A 26060-nucleotide genomic window follows, 5' to 3' on the forward strand; every position below is an offset into this window, starting at 1 on the left:
TCGATAATGTCCTTTTTGGGTTTCTTTGCTGAATCAGCGTCCAAAACGACCAGTGTTTTGATATCCATTTGCTGACGTGAGGTTCAGCAGATTTAAGCAAAATAGAGCTGACACATGATGCTCCAGGCTGGAACACAAAGTTGTAAAGTGCAGTTTCTCAACCTTGGGATGCTGCAGGACTATGATGGCCTCAGGACTGTGCATAACGAATGCCAGTGTGTCATCAAAACAGAGTTTGTAAGGTCAGAAACCTATGTGGTTTTGCTTTAAATACCACATCTGGAATAAAATCTAAAACCCGAACCTGGATACTAATTCACATCAGAACATACTGATGGAGACCATGATTCTTCTCAAGATAAATACAGTTAGAGCAACTTCTTATAAAAAAATGGAGATTAAAATATGTAGATGTAGATAGAACAGAACATGTAAAATAACAGATATACATATTGTATTTTTTATCATAATAAAAACAAAGAATTAGGAAAAATGTTCTTTTGCTGACACATGGTAGATTTAATTGTGATTAACGCATCCTTTAAACTCATCTATCCATCCATCTGCTTCAAGTACTGATAACACTACCACTTTGTTGTTTACAAAGAAAATTTAACATCTGAATAGACAAAATCTATCCACAAGGCTAGATATCTTCATATATATATATATATATATATATATATATATATATATATATATATATATATGTGTGTGTGATAATATGCAATGTTAAACTATTATTATTATTATTATTATTATTAATTATTATTATTATTATTATTATTATTATTATTATTTGTACATTATATAAAACTGTTTTTATGTTTAGGCTAGGAAATTTATTTGAACCTGTTTTGTATTCAACTGTAGCAATAATTATCTTCATTTTGGATTATTCTCTGTATTATATTCTTTATTAAGCAGTCGATTGGTTTGTAAAGGTTCAGACAGTAAACAGAAATAATGTCTTCTATTTGTACCAAATTTGAACTTTTAAAGTTAGCGTTAGCTGTCTATATACATATGATTCAAAACTCAGCTCTATATTGTGTTTGAGAAGAACTGGAAGAATTTCACATTTACTTGTGAGGGCCTTGAGTGAATATAATTAGTTTATTTTTTTCCATCACTGGTGAATAGACTGATGTTTTTTAGTTTATCACAACAGGGATAAATAAAATAATATAGATAAGTGAGTATATGTGATATTACAAGCAGTAAAGAGATACCATATTAACAAGTGTTAAATTTTCCTTTTGCAGTTCTTGTGCTTGAAAAACATTCGGACATTCCTGACTTCCTGCTGTGATGTTTTTGAAATGAAGAAAAGTGACTTATTTGATGCCTTTGACCTCTTTGATGTTCGAGACTTTGGAAAGGTAAGTCACACATTAATCATTGTGGTTTCTGCCTCTCCGACATGGAGCCTATCTGAATTTCATATATGATTATTCTGTTAAAAAAAGTCCACATTTTTCCGGTTCTATTAATTTCTGTTCTTTTCTTCATTCAGCTGCTCTAGTCTCCATAATTTATAAATATGTCAACACTGTGGGGTTTTGCACCTTTACAAGCTATTTTGCAGATTAATCAATATTAAAGAGCACAAGAAAGGTTGCATGTCATTAGAGCTGAATGATAATAATGATTTATCTGGTTTTCTGTTCAGTCAATAATGCATTGTCTAGTTTTATGGTCATGGATTTACACTGCTCATAAAAATAAAGGGAACACTTCTGTGAAATCAAACTGTCCACTTAGGAAGCAACATGGATTGACAATCAATTTCACATGCTGTTGTGCAAAATGAATAGACAACAGATGGAAATTATAGGTAATTAGCAAGACACCCCCATTAAAGGAGTGGTTCTGCAGGTGGTGACCACTTCTCAGTTCCTGCTTTCTAGCTGATGTTTTGGTCACTTTTGAATGCTGGCGGTGCTTTCTTTCTAGTGGTAGCATGAGATGGAGTATGTAACCCACACAAGTGGCTCAGGTTGTGCAGCTCATCCAGGATGGCACATCAATGCGAGCTGTGGCAAGAAGGTTGGCTGTGTCTGTCAGCGTAGTGTTCAGAGCATGGAGGCGCTACCAGGAGACAGGCCAGTACATCGGGAGACGTGGAGGAGGCCGTAGGAGGGCTACAACCCAGCAGCAGGACCGCTACCTCCGCCTTTGGGCAAGGAGGAACAGGAAGGAATACTGCCAGAGCCCTGCAACATGACCTCCAGCAGGCCACAAATGTGCATGTGTCTGCTCAAACGGTCAGAAACTGACTCCATGAGGGTGGTATGAGGGCCCAACGTCCACAGGTGGGGGTTGTGCTTACAGCCCAACATCGTGCAGGACTTTTGGCATTTGCCAGAGAACACCAAGATTGGCAACTTCGCCACTGGCACTCTGTGCTCTATACAGATGAAAGCAGGTTCACACTGAGCACATGTGACAGACGTGACAGTCTGGAGACGCTGTGGAGAACGTTCTGCTGCCTGCAACATCCTCCAGCATGACCGGTTTGGCAGTGGGTCAGTAATGGTGTGGAGTGGCATTTCTTTGGGGGGCCGCACAGCCCTCCATGTGCTCGCCAGAGGTAGCCTGACTGCCATTAGGTACCGAGATGAGGTCCTCAGACCCCTTGTGAGACCATATGCTGGTGCAGTTGGCCCTGGGTTCCTCCCAATGCAAGACAATGCTAGACCTCATGTGGCTGGAGTGTGTCAGCAGTTCCTTCAAGACGAAGGCATTGATGCTATGGACTGACCCGCCCGTTCCCCAGACCTGAATCCAATTGAGCACATCTGGGATATCATGTCTCGCTCCATCCACCAACGCCACATTGCATCACAGACTGTCCAGGAGTTGGCAGATGCTTTCGTCCAGGTCTGGGAGGAGATCCTTCAGAAGACCATCTGCCACCTCATCAGGAGCACGCCCAGGCGTTGTAGGGAGGTCATACAGGCACATGGAGGCCACACACAGTACTGAGCCTCATTTTGACTTGTTTTAATGAAATTACATCAAAGTTGGATCAGCCTGTAGTGTGTTTTTCCACTTTAATTTTGAGTGTGACTCCAAATCCAGACCTCCATGAGTTAATAAATTTGATATGATTGATAATTTTTTATTTTGTTGTCAGCACATTCAACTATGTAAAGAACAAAGTGTTTAATAAGAATATTTCATTCATTCAGATCTAGGCTGTTATTTTAGTGTTCCCTTTATTTTTTTGAGCAGTGTATATTTTAGGTGTAGTATGTTGAAGTTACTTATCTTGTGTGTTCTTAATAGCCTTGGTCTTCTTTGGCATTAAGAACCAATGTTTGTTTTTCCCACAATCATGTTCAGAGAACTTTGTTTCTGCACAAAGTTTATATGTGGCTTCTATTTAGTTTAGTTTCAGGTTACTTTTTCGGATACATCATCAAGCTGTGCTGAGTGACGAGGGTTTTTTTAAAAAATACATCTAAGCACACATGGCCATATTGATCATTGTGGCATAACTGTTTCGCATGCTGTGCTGATGAGTGGTTTCTGACTTTGGTCTTTATTCACTGAGATTTCTCTAGAATCATAGTCTTTTCATAACACTATAAAAGCTGAAATGTTTTCTTCGAGCTGATTGAAAATTGTCTGACAGAGTTTTACACAAAGAAGTGAGCTGTTACCCATCCTTTTTGGAAAAGACAAAACATTTGGTGGATGCCCCTTTTATACCTAACCCTGACACCCAAACCTGTCACCACTTAATCTAAAAGTTGTATTAAATATTTTCTGGTATATTTGATAAAATTGTCCATCTTTCTTTGCCCATCTTCCAACTCTTTTTTCTTTGTTTGATATTGAAATGGATTACTAGATGTTAAAATTTTTTATTAAGAGGAGCTGGACAACAACGGTTGTAATGTTCAAACTCATGAACAAATGACACATTTAAGTTTTTGTTGTATCTTAGAAAATGCCCTAGTGTTTCTGTACATGAGGTTTGTAGAAATCAAACCACAGAAGCTGCTGGAGTTAATTAATCACCATATAAGCAAATGTCGAGCATATTTGAAAACCTGAGATGCAGCTGGCGGTTCTACAATCACAAATTGACTTTAAATGAAGTCACTCATTCAAATTTCTGATTTGAAGACCAGTTTCTTATTGAGCCAGCAACAGATAGGATTGCCTTAGTCCTGGTGGATGTTGTGTGCTTGTGTGTTGACATTCAGACACTGTATACATGTTGCCTGGTATTGAATTTGTATGGTAAACTTCTGAAGATATTGACTGCTTTTTATTGCTGGATTATTGTATTATGGTTTCAGTGTGTATATACACAGTAATACCAGGTCAGTGGGTTTGTAGTGCGCTCTGTCTTGTTACTCTGTGGACTGTCGCTCGCAGCACAGGAGCCTGCTATAACCTTGTTAAAGAAAGCATAGTCTCTCAGAGCAGCCTTGTTCCCACTTTTTCTTAGCCGAGTGCATAACTTTGCCTCAAAGGCTGATGCATGAGTTTTCTGAGCATTTGGAGATAATTCACAAGGAAATGCAATATTATTTGTTTAATCACAGAACTGCATGTGCTGAATTTATTTATTAATTTAGTAGTTTAAGCTTAATTTGGATTTTTTAAAGTATTTATTTAACACTGTTTATTGCACTTTCATAAATGAGTTTAGAAAATAACAGGTAGTTTGATGCAGTGATTGAAAGTAAATTTTACTGAAAAGAAATGACCTCTGCAGTAAGAAAAGGTCTTGTTGAATAGACTTCCCTACAGAGAACAGAGAGGGGTCACAAGTGTATGATAACTGCTAGTGAGTGTATACACAGCTGTACATGCATTTCTCTTGCAGACTCTCTTTTCTTTCAGTTCAGTGCGTTGTGCTCTAAAGAAGCTTCCAGTTAATCTGCCTGCTGATAATCCCATAGGGGAGGTGCTGCCTGCAAATATGTACAGTACATCCAAGCTGGGCTGCATAATCTCGGTCATGTTCAAGGGTTGTCCATCAAACAAACAAGCTTCTGGAAGGGAGGAAAATTACACTTCATCATTGCGTTTTTATTTATTTATTTATTTTTTTCCATCATTAACCATTGCACTATTGGTGTCTGCAGGTTCAGTGATTAGGTTGGATTGGTCCCAAAGAGGACTGTAGAACTAAACAAGAAATGCTCAATCTCTACCTTATTTTGCATAAACATCCACAAGAGAACATCTCAAATCTTAGTCAGTCTAATCCACTTGTGGTTAAGTTGTGCCAACTCTGCCTTTAGACTGAGCATTAGTCTGCTGAATATCTATTGAGAGATCTCTAACCTACATTACTCTCTGACTTACTTCAGGCTTCACTGCAGGCGGCCACTCTGACTGCATGCAGTTGCCTGGTGGCCAAATAAGTGAAAGGAGGCAAGAAATGTTTATTTCTTCCTTCAAATTAAAATAAACCAACTTCTTTTTCTGCTTTTGACAAATAAAAATTTTGTTTTTTATGGGATCATTTGTTGTTTCTTTTTAGATTGATATTTTGAAGACATTAGTATACCGACATGTTTTTACAGTAAATATTGGGTTACTATTGACTCATTTTGTTAGTTTGGCTCGGCCAAGGCCTTTTGCCTCCATTTCTGTTGGTTAAACCAAGATACAACTGGGTTTTACCAACATACAACTCTGCTAATTTAACATTTTGGTCTTTGTGCAGGATAACACAAAGGTGTTATCCTGTACAAAGACAAAGGTGATACAGGCTTTTTGAGGTTTTATGAGGTGTCTGTATTAACAATATGAATAAAACCTTGGTAACCGCTTCATTATTTTTAGTTATTGCCTAAACTGAGCTAAAATAAATAAAGCTAAATTAAGCTAAGTGAAGTTAGTTCTGCACTTAGCTTAACTCTTCTACTCAACAGAATGAGTTAGAAAGATTTGTCCAGCAAGTACTGAATAAGCTGTGTGCACCTATGCCCAAGATGATATTGTTTGATGAATATGTGATCTTGTATTTAAACAAAATGACTTACAAAAAACTATAAAAAAAATAATTGAAATTATATGCACTGTCTCCAGCACTACATGACAGCACCTGGGTCCAACTGGACTCACAGCAGTCTGACTACCACTTAATTATAATGTCCCATCTTGTTTGAATTCTTGCTTGTGTTGTTCTTGACTGCAACACTTTAGGATCGTTTGTCGTGTGTTATAATAAAAACAAAGTACATTACATTGCAGCGTAAGAGATTTTATTTAGCAATCGCAAACATTTATCTTATCACACACATACAACTCTGCCATTTGTCACAATTCTTGTGGGATTGAAGCTTGTATAGGGGACATACTAACCAAGGTGGTTGGACTTTAGCTTAGCTTGTGGCTTTAGCTTTTAAAGTTGCATGTGGCTTAACCTAAGTTTCATAAGACAAGTTAGGTGTGTGAATGACTTGTTTTTCAGACAAACATTTACACTTACAGTAATTACAGTCAGTGTACCTCGATTGTTTAAAGACTTTTGTCATTTTTATTTGTGACCTTAACTATCCTTTGAGTGGTGGTTGAATTATGTGAATTAAAAATTATATCTAACATTTAGGAAAACACTGATGAAGATATCCATGACATGCTGTCCTCAGAATGGAGGTCTCCAATGCTAAATCATTTACAACAATTCAAAGATTATTTTTTAATCAGAAGACATTTCAAACTTTAGGAAGTGAGACTGTTTAAAGTTAAGTTTTTTGTAGTAAAATAATACAGATGAATAATATGGCTGAACGTACATGACATCATATTACACACATCAACAACAAATATACATTTTTTTTAGAAAAATTAAACATAAAATAAAAAATGTCATTGCTGTAAATAACTTGTTGTGATGTAAAGGCTTTTTGTAGCTTTAAAGTTGGTCTTTCAGATTACAGATGAGACTCTTTCGAGTCACATGCACACCTGGGTTCCTCCGAAGCCACAGTACTCTTTCACACAGGATGTGGAGATGAAGTGAAGATAGACAAACATTTATTTCTAACCCCATCAACTATCTTTTTTTTTTAAAACCATGCCTGCAAATCCTTGTTTATAGAGGACTAGAATTCTGACACCATGTAGAGAAATGGTGAAGTAAAAGAATTGATCCTTAGCTGTACTCTTCTAATTTTGGCGTTCACTATTTCTCCAACTGTGTCTTCTGACTGGATTTTAGGGAATGTTCGCTCTTACATTGGCTACAACAAAGACTGGACACTAAGGACCTAAGTAAATTCTTTGATTTGTAGGATCCCTTTGAAGAAAGGGAGCAAATGAAAACTCGTATAGCAAAGTTTGTCAACTCTGCTCTTCATTCCTCTATGTGCATAAATAACTACATGTTTACAGCTTTTACATTACTGTAGCAGTGACAGTTGAGACCTATCAACTTTAACTTTAACTCTCAATTTCAAAATCCCACTCAGTCATGCGCCCCTTTCTCTTATATCTTTTTCATATCTGACACACATACCAACACAAACACACACAGTCTGATGCAAAGCTGTGAATTTGTGGTTACGTGACCATTTCCTGAATGCCATTTTTGTTGCTACCTGCATCTGCTACTGTCACCCGGACTGGATTAGATTTGCATTCAGTTATTGACTATATACGGTAATAATAATTTATTATATCTGATTTATCATTTTAACATAAAAAGATTTCACAGAAACAGTAGAATACCAGTAAAAAACATAAATGATGGTTGTCAGCAGGTGGAGGCTGAATAGTGTATAAACTGTCCTAAGTGTTGTTGCATGGCTTCTATCATTACAGTGGCTGTTTATGTGCAAATTTTTGAGGCCATTATGGTTTTCGATACATTGCAATGGTATAATCAGTGTGTTTAAATTACACAATTGCTGTGGTTTCTAATGCTTTTCTATGATTTAGCTCAACTGTTTATGATTTGGCTGTGAGACAGAAGTGATTGTATATCCTTCTGAAACCCAGCAGTAAAAAAACTTAAGCTTTTTTATGTTTCTATGATGATTTAAGTACTGTGGTTAAAGGAAACATGTTGCACGATTTCTTTTCCAAAAACATTGTTTATTTTCTTTTTTCATGGACTGTCCCATGTGGTGATCATCGAGTCCTGCTTGACACAGAATGTAATAATATACTTTTATAATAGTGAGTTCATTTTCATGTGGATTTCTTTTAAAAATTAAGCTCAGTTTACGAAAGTTAAAACAGACGAAGACGCTTGCATGTAGAAAATACAGTACATCTGAATGCTTTGGTTATTTCTGTGGATATTGTTTTTTACTGTCACAATTTGTCAGTGTTCTTTTCGGCATGTAGGATTTCAGTTAATAAAGCCTTTGGGTTTAGTCTTTCAGTGGAAGATTTAGTTTGTGTCGTTTTCCCTGTCTATTTAGACCACTGTTAACAATTCTCAGACAGGTGTGATATTTAGTTTCCCAGGTGAGCTTGAGTATACATAAACTTATTAAGGAGGGTGTTCCTCACAGTTTGCATTCAGTATGGGGAAAAAGAAGGGTCTGCAAATAAAACGTGTAAAATAGTGCAATGCCTTGTAAAAGGAATTGAAACATTGGATCATAGCTCACAACTCTGGACCTCCAAGGCCACTTTCCTGCTGGTTTTAGATGTTTCCCTGCTGCAACACACCTGAATCGACAGGCTTGTGCAGAACTTAATATCAAGCTGAATCAGGCGTGTTGCAGCAGGAAAACATTTAAAAGCAGCAGGTCAGTGGCCCATGCGGTTTTGAGGTGATGATCCCAGCATGGGACATTTCATGAAAACTTAAACTGGATCAGTTAATAAGCAAGTTACTGTTAAAAGAAAATTGTGACTCAGAGAAAAATGGGTTCATTCAGATAAAAACATATCAAAGAAAGTCTCTGATAGCCAAATGCAGTTTTTAAGAGAGCAGCAGTTAAAAAGCCACTGATGGGCAGCAAGAAGTTATTTGAAGCTGCTGGTGGTCTTCTCCTTGCCAGATACTCCAGACGAATGCTCACAAAAAGAAACATTTCCAGCGGGCTCAGTAATACATTTTTTTTCTCTGATGAATGCTGTGCTACACTGGATGATCTGTGAACGGTTGATGGATGGCTACCATGTCCTTATAAGGCTGCCAAGTCAGCAAGGTGGTGGTGAAGTGATGTTTTGTATGTTGTAAATAACTATTTTCCCATCTAAAGAGAGCCCAGAATGTCTTCTTTAGATGCTCTACATAGAGCTTTCAGACTCATGTTCTGCACAGAGGACAAAAATAAATTGACAGGTCTTAGCAGTAGGCTACGACCTCATTCCCAATTAATTGTGGCAATGATTTTTTTCTTAATTAGTAGAGATTGCAATGACTTAAAAGACTATAATTGCAAGTAGTTCTAAGGAGTTTGGAGATATTTAGTCCTGTGCAAACCAGAGAAGCTGGAAATCAGGTAGAACTGTTACTGTTTTGGTCCAAATAAAAAGTGGGGAAACTGTCCTACGGTTTGACAGATCTTTGTTTTTTTTTTTTAAATTTGGAAATCTGAGATTGTAGAAGAGGAGGTAATAGAGAACAAACATTCAGCTTTTAATCAGCTCACAATTAAAAGGCTAACATCTTGTATGGTACAGGGACAACAGAGTATGTGTAACTACATTCTGTACACAAATGTGGCTCTTTGGTACATTATAAAAGGGGGCAGGAGCATATTGACCTCCCTTTGTCAAAACCAGTCAGCCGTTAAAAAGATTTGGTGCTCTGTGAAGCAGAAATTATGACAAATGAGGGTCTGAGTTGAGTATTTGAAATCATCGGTTTCTTCAGTTCCCAAACACTTTGTGTTGTTAAAGGAGCTGATGCAACACAATGGTAACATGCCCTTGTTGAAACTTATTTGAAACTCAAAATAAGCTAACATTCTTAGAAAAGACAGCATCTTTCATGTTTTGACATTGTCTTTGTATTATTTTCATTTAAATAAAAGATTAGAATGATTTGCAAATCATTGCATCATGGTTGTAATTGACATTTTGCAAGTCATTCGAGCTTTGAAAACAAATAAAATAAAAAAAACTAACCGTAAATCAACATTTTTGATATGACATTAGCAAGCAGAAGGCTCTCTCTTACATACTGTATGTCTGGCTGATTGTCTCTGAGGCATTTGGCAAAATAATTTAATGCAACTTTCTTTCACCAGGTTATGGACACGCTTTCCAAGCTCTCTTACACAGCAGTCGCTCAGCAAGGAGGATTCAAGTAAGTAGATCCTCCTGCCCTCATCTACTTCCACCTCCTCCTCTTGATAACACTGCAATGCAATTATAACCACACGTTCCACAACAGTTTCCAGTTTAACTGAAGGTTTTACTGTTATCAGAAATGACAACAATGTTTTTTTTCTAAAACTATTTGTTTATTGAAGTTTTCCTCCATGTATTCAAGATGATCACAAACAGCTGCAGTTTTAAACTTCATAAAGCTTCTTACATTCATATATCTTGGTGGTAATTTATAAAGTTATATCTCCTTATTCAGACATGTAAACACATAAAGACACATAAAAAGTTAAAGACTTTATTTTCCTTCTCAACACTTGTTATGCTACTTTTTTTCTTTTTTTGGGTCACTTTTAGGCCATTTCCACTGGAAGAGAGCCTAAAAGATGAGGACATTTACAACAATCTGGAAGACTTGATTGAGTATGTATGAGGCTCCTCTCTGTGGAGACTTTTCTGATTTTGGTAGAATGTGACTATTTCATTCAAAAACAGAGCCAGCTCTCACAGCTCATCATTCATGCTCTTCAAGAGTCTGAACACCCACGTGTTTTGGTAAAAGTCTTGGCTCTGTTTCTGTGTTACTGTCAGAGTAAACGAATGAGTAATTCTGAGTAGTGCTTGCATACCACCCACATCAAGTTCTGGACGGATGATGCTGACAGTGTGATTGATAGTGCAGAATAAAACTTATGCAATGTTAGATTTTTTTTTTTTTTTGCAACAGCAACTTTTTCTTTCATGATTTGATTTGAGAGTTGTCTTTGGAAGCATTTCATTTTTTGAAGTGTACATGGAGTAATCAGCAGGTTTTAATTAGCAGCAAAATGGATTTTCTATGAACTCGGCTCATTTTCCATTCTAGACTAATTACATATAATTACAGCACTCCATTTGAGAGTTTTCTTTTTTTTTTGTGTGTGTGTGTGTGTGTGTGTGTAATAGTGAGAATGTTCCTGAAGACGAGGATGACTTGTATGCAGCAGTCTACAGTCTGGAAGAAGAGTATGCAGGAGGAGAAATTTATGAAGACCTCATGAGGACGGAGCAGCATCCCCCACTGGTACCACAATGAGTCAGCCTTGCTCACATACAAGCATGTACATACTCACCACAAACCCAACGGAATATTTGCACCTGCCTTGTTGAACATTTAAGTGTTTTGGGATGGAGCCTGTTATGACTAAGACTATAACTTGGACTATATACTGCCACTTCGCAGTGTATATAATCTAGTGTTACACAGCTTATATACTGTGTATTATTTAGGACATTATGAGGGCAGCAACCTCTAACTATGTTGCAGCAAATCAAAACTTTGTGCAGTACAAAGCTCACACAGTCCAACTACATTATGTAGAGACAAAGTCCTGCTGGGCATAGTGATATTTTCCTTTTGCATGAACATACTTTTGAAATTGCCCTTTTTTAATTTGAATTTGAAACACAGAAGCTTATGAAACTCAGAAAAGAATGGCTGTAAGTCCCAGACACCCCATGCCCATAACTTGTATTCCAGTGCCCATATTGTTGCACAGCTTAGTAACAAGCCACAGTTTTGTTAGCACCAAATTCAGTTTGTTTAAATCGTGATACAGTGTTATTTTAATAAAAAAAAGTCAGAATCACACATATTTTGCATTGCTACTGATAATTTTTAAAACATCTGCCTTTTCCTTATTATTTGGAAGATACTAAACTCAGTAAATTACTTATTAATTGCACCATGTCACACCTTTGGTATCATACTTAAGCAAATCATTTATTAACTTATCATTGAGTAATCTTGCTTAAAAAAAATCAAACAAAACACATAACCTCCCTTTCAGGGTAACGATGTCAAAGCTAATGCGAGAAGTTCTTCCTTCAGTAATCTAAAAGTAGAACAGGAGTAGTTCAAAAAAACAAAACACCTCTTATGGTAGGTGCACTAATGTCGGTAACAGTACTGAAGTTACCAAAGCAAAAGACAAAAGCCACAAACACACACACACAGAGCCACCAAACTCGGTGGAGAATTGCAAGATGATATCATATTGCAAAGCTCAACATGCGAGTCGGGTGGTTGGTTTGACACCTCTTGCAGCTCCCTCATATAACGCTGCGTTTGCCCTCAGCTAAACAATAAGAACGGACTGGAACTTTTGGGATGGATTAGTCCTCAAGAAACAGGAGCTCACACAGTATTTTAAATCACAGAAGCAATTAGTATTAGCATTGTACAGAATGAAAAAAAGATTTTTTGATTGTTAAAGCTTAAAAACCTGTTAGAAGACATTTGAAATAAAATGTAAATCATTATATGGGCTGCACATATAAAAAAGAATTAGAATTGGAAGCTTTATTGTCATTGTCCAGACAATAAGAAACTATTTAGCATTCGCTCTCTTAGCAATTACATATAAGAAAAATGCACATAGAAAACCTGTTGTTAATGTGTAAAAACTATAAAAACTAAAGCTATCTATACAAACTATTGCTGTGGTTGTTGAATTTAGGTGCATGTTGACTATTTTGTTATGTTTGGATGTTTTATGGAGGTGGATGCGCACAACACCTCACTGCCTTAGGTTGAAAGCATTTGCTCAGTCTTAGTGTGTGCTCTCAGTGTTCAGGGGGGGCGGGGGTTGTGAACAGTTTGTGTCTAGGGTATGTTGGATCCTTAGAGGTGCAGCAGACTTTCTTGTGAAGTCAGTGAACATAAATTTAAGACAGAGGGGTTAAATCCAAATGACCTTCTCTGCTGTCCTCACTACCACAAAAGTAGATATAAAAATTAAAAAAGTAATCAAATTCAGGTTAATAACTATAGTTTAGAAGAAAAATATCTAGAAATACCATGATTTTTATTGAAAATGGAGCTGCAGAGGCCATCTTTCCATCAACATCTGCTTTACCTGAAAGTCTGCCATACATGCTAGAGGAATAGTTCCATAGCTTGCAAACTGTTTTTTATTTTGCAGATAAACTATTTTAATTAATTTCTCTTTCAGATGATGACATTAAAACAGCTTTTTGTTTGGTGTATGTGTCTTTCCAGAGGCAGGCAGAGGTGGATGTGCGGAGCTGCTGCCTTACAGAGATCAAACAGACGGAGGAGAAATACACTGAGACCCTGGAGTCTATTGAGAAGGTACCGAACCTGTCCTGCACTCATAACATGTTGTACATGCCAAATGACTCTAAAATCGTAATCTGACCACTTGTAGTTTATGCTATCATCTTTATAAAGCAACGCTCTATTATCTGAGTGTTTCATTGGTAATTCTTAGGGGGATTTGAGGGAAATTCTTAGTTCTAATTCTCCTTGTTGTCACTATTGTCTGACTAAATGTGATGTCTGTGAATGGTTTCAGTATGTCACTGTTTAATACAAATAAGAAAAAAAAAGAAAAAGACAGGATTAATTCATGTTTATTTTGATTTTGTTGTAGTATTTCCTGAATCCACTGAAGAGGAAATTCTTCTCTGATGCTGAAATTGATAAAGTTTTTGTCAACATTCCAGTAAGTCCACAGTTTTCACCCCATGACATGAAAGCTAAATCCATTTGTTCAGATACTGATATCTTCCCTTTTTTCATGCAGGACCTGGTTAAAGTTCACAAGAGCCTGATGGTGGATGTACAGGATTCCATCACAAACAAAAATGCCTTGAATCTCTACCAGATCTTCATCAGCTACAAAGAAAGGTAACAGAGAGACACTGGAAAATTTTATCTGAATCTATGGGATATTTTATGTTCGTGTTGAAGCTGATTAATGTGATTGTTTTTCACTTTCTTTCATTTTAGATCATGTTTTTCTAATTTATATTCTGTAGTTGTGATATAGAAGTTCTAGTACTGTAATAAAGCACTAAATGAAACTGTTTCTATTTTCTACAGAGAGAGATCAGCTCAAGGCAGACAGATTTACACTATGATGGTTTTCAAGATGTTTTGAAAGCGTGGTGGCAGTTTCACATTCTTTATCAACAATTCTCATCATGGTCTCACTTCCTTTCCTTTGACTCGCAGATTACTCATTTATGGGATCTATTGCAGTCAGGTGGAGATCGCCATAGCTGTTTTAGATCTCATCTGCAAAGAGAAAGAGGATGTTCGCTTGAAACTGGAGGTGAAACTTATGAAATAACTGCTTTTCTGTTACCCACTGCGACACCCTCTATTAAATATTTCAGGGTTTTTGGTGACATCTAGTGTATAGTTTGTGCACTACACATACATTTAAAGACTTGTTTTTTTTTTTTTTCTTTTTTTTTTTTTAGCAAAAATGTGTTTTTTCCTCTGTTAAATGTATTAAAAAATAGAAAATAAATAAGACCGATTAATTGAAATAAATGATTTTATGTCAGAAATGAAATAGAATAAAATCAAATTAATTAATAAATAAGGCATTCATTGACATTCACAACTGACATAGTAACTGAGAAAATTGAACATATTGAACAGTTATGGGCCCTGACACTGTCAAAATTATTATAAAACCAGCATCTAAAGTTTCTGCAGTGATGCACTAGTATTTCAGGCTTAATTAAATATGCATGTTGTTTTTGTTTTACTCTAGGAATGCTCCAAAAGAGCCAACAATGGGAAGTTCACGCTGAGGGATCTACTGGTTGTCCCAATGCAGAGGGTCCTAAAGTATCATCTCCTTCTGCAGGTACAGAGATGCTTGTCTCACTGATTGAAAAAAAACCCCCAAAAGTCAAAACCTAAAGTCTGTATATATATATATATATATATATATATATATATATATATATATATATATATATATATATATATATATATATATATATATCCAACAGTTCCAGTGGAACAGGGGGTTTGTGTGTAGAGTGGCATTGTTATATTTATATATATGATTTTTTTCTCAACTTCAGCTGTTATTTTGAAACATAAAAATATCTTTTATTTTTATTTGAATGCTTATACATAAATAGCAAACATATACAAACATACACATATTCATACATTCATAAAGACATCCAGCAGTAATTGTACTTCCTATCTCAGGTGGCAACAGTGTGCATTTCAGGTGACATGAGAGGCTAATTCAAGAATAATTTAGTTAAATCAGCTCAATGCAATTTAGATAACGTGCTGTTCAGCATTTTCCAATAAGACATCATGTACCCCTGGAAAATTAAAGTACTGGTTTAATAAGGAACAAAGAACACAGCTCAGAGTTAGTAGATGAAATGAGCTTTGTTAAATGTAAATAGTTTCTCAGGAGTGAGATCCATTCTGTGTAGGAATTTAGAATGCATCAACTCATGACTGGTGTTTCTGCAGATATTGTGTTAATTGCTTCTTGTTTTTTTGCTAGCTGATTTCTGATGCAGGACAACCAATATCCGCACTCGGTTGACTGATTCGTAAGGATTTTCAAACATAGGCAAAATTCAGTAGGACTTGGAATCTAAGCATTTGTATGATCCCTCACATCTTGTAAGGAGTGCAGCAAATATGAATGCCCCACAGGAGCCCATATGTCTGTCAGCATTACAAACCTAAGAACTTAAGATATAGAATAAGAACTTGTAAGAACATCATACATAAACCACCAAAGATTTTATTCCTTACTTGACCCATAAACTTGATAAAATGTTTATTTACATGTTGCAGACTATTATAAGAAGAGGTACTGGAACAGAGCAACTCTCTATTATGTTGGCTTCTTTTAAGGTTTTATTTATTTTTTATTTTAGAATGTGGTAAATTGAAAGTAATTTGTTCTGTCAAAAAAACCCAAAAGAAAACAACAACAAAAAAAAAGAAAAACAAACAAACAAACAAACAAAAAAAACAGACAAAAAAACTTTATCATGATGTTTAGTCTAGGTCTAGGGAAAGTGGGAAGACATCATCTTCACCATGCCTGTACAGCTGATGCTGGAATGAAAAGCTGAATTCCTTTACTGTTAATGTTGGTCTTAATATTTATTGAATTTAGATGGGTGCTTTATTTTTTTGTTATATGTACAGTGCACAAATGCATGTAAAGCTTGGAAGTTTTGTTAACTTTATCCCAGGTAATCTAACTTTTTTTTGGGTTCAGTGAACACCAGGAACCACTAGAGGGCGACATCCTCCACATATTTGCTCAGTGTTTTCTTTTTCACAATGTCTCAAAATCTCCTCTGTAAAAACAATAATTAGATATATACATAAATAAATAAGGAAAAGTTAAAAAAAATATAATTAGAAAATACAATAAATATTTAATTTTTTATTAAAATATTCCACTTTCCAGAGATTTCGAAAGGGAAAATTTTTAACTCAAAAAATATTTCCTCATTTGACATGATTTGAAATCATCAACTAATATATCAACTAATTAGATGACTGATTGCACTTCATAAATGTAAATTGTTTTGCAGGTAAGTTTTGTGTCATATCATCATCCCTCTTTTTCCCTGTTAAAGTCACATTTGCAGTCTTTAAAATTCCCACTAGTTTCACGTCTACTGACAAACTGTGTCATGAAGTTTCACCCAGTTTGTATGAATCAAAGGATTATAGCTGGTATGACAGGAGAACAATAACTACAGAGCTGTTTTAAATCAATGGTAAAGATAAAGGCCTTCTTAGTAAATGGTGTCAATCCTTGGGAGTTCCTCATCAACCCCTGTGGAGAATCTATGTGGCAGGGACAAAAAGAAGAAGAAAGGGAAGAGGTAGAGATAATATCACTGACACAATAGTTCAAAGAATATTTGATCTCTTAATTTTAGAATTTATTAGAGCATCACACCTAAAATAATTCCATACTTTTCAATTTAAACAAGATAATACATAGTATATAGTATATATTGCTATGAGAATAATTGGAATTTGAGTGTCATTTTTACTTAGGATGAGCAAGCACACATTAAATACAGTGGCAGCTGGTGTGATTAACAAACAACATCTGTCTAGAATTAAAAATCATATGTCAGCAACAAGATTAATTTAAGCACAATGCTGGGAAATTCTAAACAACTTTCATGTAATGGTATGCAATGATATTTATGGTGGAAGCCAACCTTTTCTATCAGATATTCCACACGGGTTTCATCAACAGATTGTTTATGCAGTGGAGTTTGCACAACAGCAGCAACTTCCAAGTGTTAATTAAATAAATATATGTCTATGGTTATGTGGACAGGATGTGCATTTTTTTCTGACCGTAAAATTGTATTTGATAGCGTTTGTATTTCAGTTGCACGGCTTCATGATGTATTCATGCATGGTTTGTTTACTGGTTATAGAAAAAGCTGATCTATTTATTGGAGTATTTCAGTTGGAGATGCAGATTATGGTGATAGTAGATGGGCTAATAAACAACACATCATACTGATATATATGTTTTTTTCTTTTTCAATAATATGTGAGACTGATTATTAAAATGACATACATAATTGCATAACATTGCTGTCGGGCACAAACCTCCTATGTCCAAAATTTGTGATTTTCTTTTTTCCTTCATAAATCAGTACTATTGGTCACCCTTTATGACCGTCTGTAGTTTTACAAATATTTAACCAAAGAAGTATGATGTAAAAGACAATACCAAGTTTGATGACATTATGTCCATTATTTAAAAAAACCATACAGTTTTATTAATTTCTTGAAAAATAACAGTTTTGGACACAGGAGATTTGCAACCGACAGCAGCGATAAGTTAAACATTTCTCATAGCATTTTGTTTGTATTGTCTCTGATTACTCAAGTGCAGTGCAGTTTAAATAAATAAAGTACCAAGTAAATAAATGTCCGCAGGTAATCAAAAGCATTGCTGTGTAGCATAAACAATGTCAAGGCTACTTGCACTGCAGATATGTCAGCAGACATTATTTAGACTTGTGGAAAAATTGGAGACAGATGCCATGAAAATATTATAGAATGCTGATTATCTACAAAATATCAATATAAATGACAAATAATCGGTTTGATTATTTTAAGGACTGATTAATGGTGATTACAGTGTAGTATTAAAGTAGTTGAAGCTAATGCAAAAATGCCATGATCCTGTGAACATGTTGCTTTTAAAATTATGTTATAGAACTGAAGACATCCTGCTCATATATATATATTTTTCTTTTTCAAAACAATAATTTGATAAATGTTTATAGCCTTCTGTATTCCTAAATGTGTATATATATATATATATATATATAATTTTTATTTGAAATATTATGGTGGGAAAACTAAGTTAAATCATTTTCCTGTGTTTTTTCATTTTTAAAAAATGTGTAAAATCATTATATTATGTGTCATATTAGAATAGAAACCTTTTACTGCCTTCATGTTAGAGCAAATAAACAGACACAACAGATACATGTATCTTTTACATATTAAGGGGTAAAAAGGTGATTTTTGCCATTTTTTTGTCATATCAAGGATACTGGTACTGATGCTGAAGTATTGCATTTGTGTGTGAGAGTACATATCTTTCTGTTCTTTCTCTCTAACAGGAACTAGTCAAACATACTCATGATGCTGCTGATAAAAGCAACTTGAAAATTGCTCTTGATGCCATGAAAGTAAGTGCAGTGCTTCACTGTGTGGTCATTGTGATGGCAGATAATTCCTGTTTACAGAAGCCATTTTGCTATTAACCTTTATTTTTTTAAGAAAAACAAGTCAAATCGTTCATACGTTTGCCGCCTCTTTTCATCAGGGTTAACATATGATTTCATTAGACAGTGATGAGTGCTGAGGTTAATTTGTACACCTGGAAATCAAAATACAGAAAATGATCTAAACCACTAAACAACAACTTAACAACTTAATTTACATTTTAAAACATTACTTTATTAGTAAATTCAGATTTTATGGGGGGATAATTAGAGTGCTCTCTTCAGATTTTAGCATAAAATGACTTCAATTTAAATATAAATGTATACAGTTTAAAGAATAGCTTGGTAAATATGTATGCGTAAGCATTAGATAGTATGGTGGGAAAATGCTTAACAGCTTTCTTTACAGGAGCAGATTGATATCACTCATAGCTGTGTTAAAAATCCACAAGATTAGCATAAACTGGGAATGAGTAACAGCTAGCTTTACTCCATCTAAATGTAATAAAATCAGTATTTAAGAACCTATGGGGCATTAATTGTGTTCTTATTTTAACTTATTTTAATTAGCACCACAATTTAAGTTTTTTTTTTTTTTTTTATTTAACTATATAAACCTGCAACATAAGCTACACCATGCTAGCCCGCCTTATTGCCTATATGCCTGCCTATATTTTTTTTTTACAAAATATAGGCCTAAAAAGATTACAATACAGAAAATCATCTTTACAAACTGAATTCTTTGGCATATTTCACTATGTCCAGATTGAAATATCTCCAGAGAATATGAATATTTGTGTCTCTTGTCTGTTGCCCAGGACCTTGCTCAGTACGTCAACGAAGTGAAGAGAGATAATGAGACTCTGAGGGAGATCGACCAGTACCAGAGGTCTATCGAAAACCTGGTAAACCAAAATGCATTTTTCTGCAATTATCAGCAACTGTTAGTGTAAACTTTGTGGGAGCAAAAATGATTAGAGAAGCTTTTATTTCTGTGGTTGATGCAATTTTTCTTTCAAATTTGGACACTAGAAGACGAAGCCTGCAATCTAAACTAAAAATATGTATTAATGTACAAGACAGTTCAACACTTTACACTCAAATGGCATGTAGACAAGTTAACTTACTTTACTGACTTCACCCCAATTAACCTTTTCAGTGATAAAATTACACTCCTATTAATAAAAATATTAAACATTATTTAATTTTTTTATAGCCATACACTTCAAGAACTGCAGTGATTAATAGATTTTCAAGCAGCTGATCCACATAAAAAAGTGCAAATGATAGAAACTTGATCTTATCTGTAACCTTTCTTTTGTTTCCTAAGGTTTTGAATATCTCATGCACTTCACTTTCTGATTCAGTTTTTTATTTATGAGTTTTTAAAGTTTTATGGATAAAATATTAAGTAAATTATCAAATTGTTTGATGATGAAAATAGTCATTAATTGTAGATTCTTAACAACTTAAATATTTTCTTTACAGTAACTCCACCATTCAGTGTACATTTAGTAAAGATAAATACAATGTAATAAATTATAAATAGAACATGTGTATATGTGTATGCAAAAATAAATAGAACATTTATGTCTAGAAATTATTAAAAGAAAGTAAGCTGTAAGTGTTAAGTGCAGTTAATAGATCCTACCACAAGTAAATGACATGTTACACATATATCAACAAATGTCAAGTTATTCATTATATTTGTGCAGATAACTAAACAGAAGAAGAGATAAGCTGGCCAAGGACAACAGCCAGTCAAAAGAGCCACTATTAGGTTATAAAAAATGTTTAATATGAACAAAAGAGGAAAACGTAACGTTTAGTTGCAGTTTATTATTGACAAATATTCAGAAAAATAATGCAGGAACGGTTTAAAGTTGCCTTCTATGTAATTCTAATCAAATCACAGGGGAGAGATCAGACAGATGGGACACAATTAAGCCTCCACCATGTTTCCTTTTTTGTTTCTTTTTGTGACAAAAAGTTCGACTTTTTTAATTTAAATCTTAATGCAAGACACGTTGAGAATGCCAGTATGTTATGGTAAACAACACACTGGATATTTAGCTTAAACAGCTAAGCTCATATTCTGAATGAAAATGTGCTGAATGGAAATATTTACAGAATATAACAGAACTTTTCACTTTGGCATGGATAACACATAAAAAGTTATCAGGTCTCACCTATTATCACTGGAACTGATGATTAATATTTCTGAAATGAAACAAGAATTGTTATTTATTACAAACAAAAGAAGCATTTTCTGAAGTATAACACTAATCGCACACACAAGAACGTATACAGTGTCTTCTGACACATGAACCACTGACATTGTAAAAAGAAAATAAATCTGAAAATACATCAATATGTCACTCACTCATATTTTGCTTGCAGAATCAGCCACTTGTCACTTTTGGTCGGCCAAAGGGAGACGGAGAGGTGCGCCTGATCTCCTCTGTTGACAAGAGGAAACAAGACAGGTTGTTTTACTTCCAACATCCTTTTCCTGAGACAGAAAGTAGCATTTCACTCAATCAAACCAAACCTGAATGGCCCATTGAAGGTTTATTTACTAAAATATAAATATTTAAAAATTCTAATTCAAGTGTCAGGCAGATTGTTTCTGCATTGGGGAATGATTTCTTTACTGTATAATGCTGATAACAGAGCAGTATTGGTCTTTACAGACACATCTTTTTATTTGATGTGGCTGCCATTGTTTGCAAACGAAGAGGAGACAACTATGAGATGAAGGACATACTGGATCTCAACTACTTCAAAGTCACCAACAACCCCACATCTGACAAAGAAGGCAAAAAGGTCAGTCGGATGTGAAACTGCACTTTTACTCGCATGGCTAAGTGAATCTTTATGAAACTCAGATTTTGGAGTTGAGTGTACTCAGTCACAAATTATACAACAGCAAAGTGTCTGTGTAATGTCTGCTCAGCTGCTGATTTGGTTGCAAAAATAAACACAGTATCCTCCCATGACCTGTCAGTGGTACTTTCACGCTTGTGAAAAACCCTGATTCAGAAACCTGCAAAGGTTCCTTTTATCCATCTCCCCGAACATGTCATACAGAAAGCTGTTTTTCGCCTTGTGGGAGCGTTCGAAGGCCATATTGTTGTGGAAAGGACTTGTTGATGTCTTGTTGATGGATGCCCACAGATGGTGTCTTCTCACTTCGGTGCTGATTGCTAGTGTGAAACTGACAGCTTGCCAGAATGGGACGTGGTTTTTATGAAAGGGATCTATTATCATCATCATTTACTTTATTGTCCAGTTATGACGTGTGTGTATTTTGTGGGGTTATGACAGCAATGGGTATTTAACATTTTTAGTCTTGGTCTTTATGTGGTTTTCGGGGGGGATGAATTTACAGTTTTGGCTTGAGCAAATCTTGTGAATAACTTTGTTCTGCCGAACATGATTGTGCATGTCTGTACAGTTTATTTTATTTTACACATTTCCAACATAATGCTCCATCAGTCACACATAACCTTTACTTAATGTTACACAGAATGACACATCTATTGCTGTTGTTTGTAGGTGCACATAGATATTTGGTAGTCCTGTGTACTTACACCCAGAAACGCACACACCACAGGACAGAGATGCTAATATTAGGTAATGAATGTGTGAAGTCCTCCAAGGCTACGTAACACCATATATCATTTTTTGCTAAATGAAACTTCAGATGTGGCCCCACAAAGCGGCACCTGCACAGTAATCAATGACAGAACACACAGCAGAGCTCCTAAAACTCTCTGGATTATCAGGGCTGCTCTTTCACTGACAGGTAAATCCAACCACTTTTCTCATTATCAAATATGACAGATCAAACTAGAGCAGATTGTGGTGGCAACAGCAGAGAGGCTTGGGAATTAATTTTAGAAAATGCCCCTCAATATCAACATGAGTGATGCATTAAACCTAAAGTTGCTCCAGTGGTGGAATTTGGTGATCGAGAGTTAAAAACAAGGCTGTTCTGATTAGCTGCTTCCCTAAATTTGTAGCTAGAGAGAACAAGCAAGCAAACTCGTATGTTAATCCCACATTTGTCTTAATAGATGTAACTCCTGTAAGACATGGTCAAAATCTTAGGCAGGGATTTGGCTTAGAAGAAAAATTCCTTTATTTATAACTTTAAAAGCAATTTGGTTTCTCTAAGGAAGATTAGCAGACACTGTCTCAATGTTTTCACATCCTTCAGTGTATTTCCTTCTGTGCTCTTTGAGCTGAACTCTGGTTAAACTCCCATTGCAGCTGGTGCTCTGTTGATGTTGACAAAACCCAGCAGCCAGCACTCTTTGGTTGATCTCTGAAGTTTGTGACATCCATGGCACTAAAGCCAGGGAGGATTGATGACAGCATTAATGGCTGTATGTCAGGAGAGCAGTGACTTATGCATCCTTTTTGTCATTATTAGAACTGAGCAAACTAGATGATTGGCAAGGTTGCAACTTTAGGGTTGGCTTAGAGTGATTTGTGTGAGCACCGTGTGGAATAACCCACATTTTTAAATCAGCATATTTAAAGCTAATTAAAGTCCCTATGAAGTCAAGTTTGATGTTCATGACTATTGTAATTTCTGTTGGCCAAAATGTGTGGCAAAATACTTAAAATTATTGTATGCATATTGTAAGATAACAATAAACAAAAGCTTTGGGATTAAATGTCCATCTTGACTCTGAGCATGCATCAGAGGTAGTCACAGACATAAATGAACTGTTTAGGTAGAGCAAGATGGTGTGGAGCCAACTAATCATGGAAGATTCCCTGGATGGATATGGCATTCCTGGTTTCTGTTCCTGCAGGACAGTTTCAGTAGGTGTGGATGAAGTTTAAAAAAATACAATAGAAAAGTGTATGTCTATGAATATATTCATTCCTATATACATGCATGCATGTTAAACCAAAGCAAAATAAAAGTTATCACTAACTACTGGACAAAGTAAAGCTACAAGGACAACAAGGACAGGATAGATGAGGAATTGACTTTTGTACTGGTTTATTAAGTCTGAAGAAACAAACCATATTGGTAATTTAGTTATTTATTAATTTAGCCAATAAGGGTCATTTCTCTGTTGGTCAGTGGTCTCAGTGGCCATACCACTCTCTGTGTCCTCTCTACAATTTGACATGTTTTATGTTTTTTTTTTCTTTGAATATTTCTTATTTAGCTGTTCATCAGATATTATAAACCAACTGAGACTTGAACCTACAAATACATGATGGTGAATGGCTGTATTATTAGAGAACTGAGAAACAAGAGTTTACATCAGTAAAACATTCAGTTGATTTCTGTCTTCTTCCTGAAATCCACAGTGGTTCTACAGCTTTTATGTGATGCATCAGCAAGGGCACACAGGCTTTGAACTCTTCTTTAAGACCGGAGAACTGAAGAAGAAGTGGCTGGATCAGTTTGAAATGGCCATGTAAGTACAAGGAGGCAAGAACTACAGTTGTGACAGTTTGTTAGCAGCACAGGAGGCCAGCGATCACACTGTGTATTTGCATGCTGTTTATTTGTCTTTGTTCGCATTGTGTGTTGTTCCAAGGCCGAGAGAGATGTTGACTCTTGTATGTGAACTGTTTGATCAGGCTTTAGCTGTAATCGAGCACACACTGCTGACAATGGCACGATAACACACTCAAACATACACACACATAGACACAGAGCTATGGGTTAACATAAACTATTCTAAAGAGCTAGAAAGAATTTTCTCTGTGTTGATGATTCATCAAGCCGTTGCTATATTGAGATAAACTATTGTTTGTATTTTTCTGAGACATTTGGAGGATTTTACAGGCAGACATACTTCATGTATCCTTTCTTACGTTGATGAGGGAGAATACTGTGCTGGTTTTACTGTTTTACTTTGTGATTGACTGAACAAATGCCTTTGTTTGGGCTGCAGATGTATGAAAGGGAGAAAAACTGTGGATGCCAACTTCAGCCTTCTTGAATACTCATCACCTCTAATATATTCTTGCTATGCTTTTGCTGTAGCATCATTACAGAGTGCGTGAATGTACATTAAAAGGTTTGTGCCTTTTCTGCGTTTCTTTCTCTCCCTTGAGCTGAAAGCTTATGTAGTAACATGAGTTCCACAGTTCTATTACCACTAAACCCCTGACACCTGCCCAAAATGTAAAATGCAATTTCCAAACTTTACAAAAGCAAATAAACATTTTTACTCTAGGCTCAAACTTTTTTTTTTTTTCCTCACAGAGAGCCTACATGGTTTCTGACTGAAATAAGCTATGTGTGCTTCTGTGCATTGGGTAATGACACCAAAAGGGGCCAATTCAGAAAGTGAAAATTGTTCCTACCAAAGAGGATGTTAGCTTCTGATGAAAGACTCACTGATGGAAGCACTCAGTTTAAGTGGCGTCTGAATGGTGTGTTTGATTCAGGATTAATTTGCCAAGTTCACTCATGTTCCAACCAGGCTGTTTTACCCATCTTATAATGCTGGGTTGTGCATCTTGTTTAAGTATTGATTGGGGGTAAAATTTAAAGAGGTGAGACCTACAAGATTGATCATAGAGCACTCTCAAATGTTCAATTGTTTCAGGGCATACGGTGAAATGGTGGTGAGTAGAAACCCTTAGGAGCCAACATCCAACCACCATATCACTTTTATTAAAGTTGGGTTATCTGTGTTTAGCCATGGCACCATATTGTTGGTGAAAGCTTTAGAGCATACAAACACCAGATGTTTGCACTTTGCTTTGGCAGCACACCTTCAATTCACTTCTAATAATTGAAGTACCTTATAATCAGTGATAGGAGTTTCCTGTTATGTGTTGGCTATAAGAGAACATGGTTTGTAGCAGGCAGGAGAAGAGACATGGTACCTTCACAATGCATTGAAAAATAGAAAATAGAATATTAATTTACTACTGTAAAAAGGGCCCATTTCACAGTAGAATTACAAGTTTAGATGTAGATTGTTTTAAAAAATATTTCTGTTGTCAATTGCTCCATTCAGACTCATAAAATTCCTCATATTCCTTTGACAAAAACAGCAATTTTACTAGAGAGACCTTTGTCCATGATCTAATACACTTTATACACTAAACCATTTGTATATTTATATAAAGCAGGAACACAACCAAAAAGGAATTTTAGGGCACTTTACAAAGGTGGAAACAAGATGGCAGATAACTTGCTTAGAATTGTATTAGTTCTCATTTTATCTATTGGTTTC

At 35.5% G+C, this 26060-nt stretch overlaps 1 protein-coding gene across 1 annotated transcript in view; it reads left to right on the forward strand.

Annotated features, from left to right (window-relative positions):
- The window catches only part of LOC121644955 (guanine nucleotide exchange factor VAV3-like), a 63577-nt gene that overhangs the window by 4638 nt on the left and 32879 nt on the right, over window positions 1-26060 (forward strand). Inside the window, exons 2-15 of the mRNA XM_041993219.1 lie at window positions 1266-1382; window positions 10188-10246; window positions 10624-10689; window positions 11212-11329; window positions 13307-13399; window positions 13701-13772; window positions 13854-13957; window positions 14285-14384; window positions 14835-14930; window positions 18730-18798; window positions 19653-19739; window positions 21235-21320; window positions 21528-21660; window positions 24172-24281. Of these exons, the coding sequence (XP_041849153.1) occupies window positions 1266-1382; window positions 10188-10246; window positions 10624-10689; window positions 11212-11329; window positions 13307-13399; window positions 13701-13772; window positions 13854-13957; window positions 14285-14384; window positions 14835-14930; window positions 18730-18798; window positions 19653-19739; window positions 21235-21320; window positions 21528-21660; window positions 24172-24281 (1310 nt within the window). The remainder of the gene's footprint in view (window positions 1-1265; window positions 1383-10187; window positions 10247-10623; window positions 10690-11211; window positions 11330-13306; window positions 13400-13700; window positions 13773-13853; window positions 13958-14284; window positions 14385-14834; window positions 14931-18729; window positions 18799-19652; window positions 19740-21234; window positions 21321-21527; window positions 21661-24171; window positions 24282-26060) is intronic.

The sequence above is a fragment of the Melanotaenia boesemani genome, chromosome 8 (assembly GCF_017639745.1).
Source record: "Melanotaenia boesemani isolate fMelBoe1 chromosome 8, fMelBoe1.pri, whole genome shotgun sequence".
Taxonomy (NCBI): Eukaryota; Metazoa; Chordata; class Actinopteri; order Atheriniformes; family Melanotaeniidae; genus Melanotaenia; species Melanotaenia boesemani.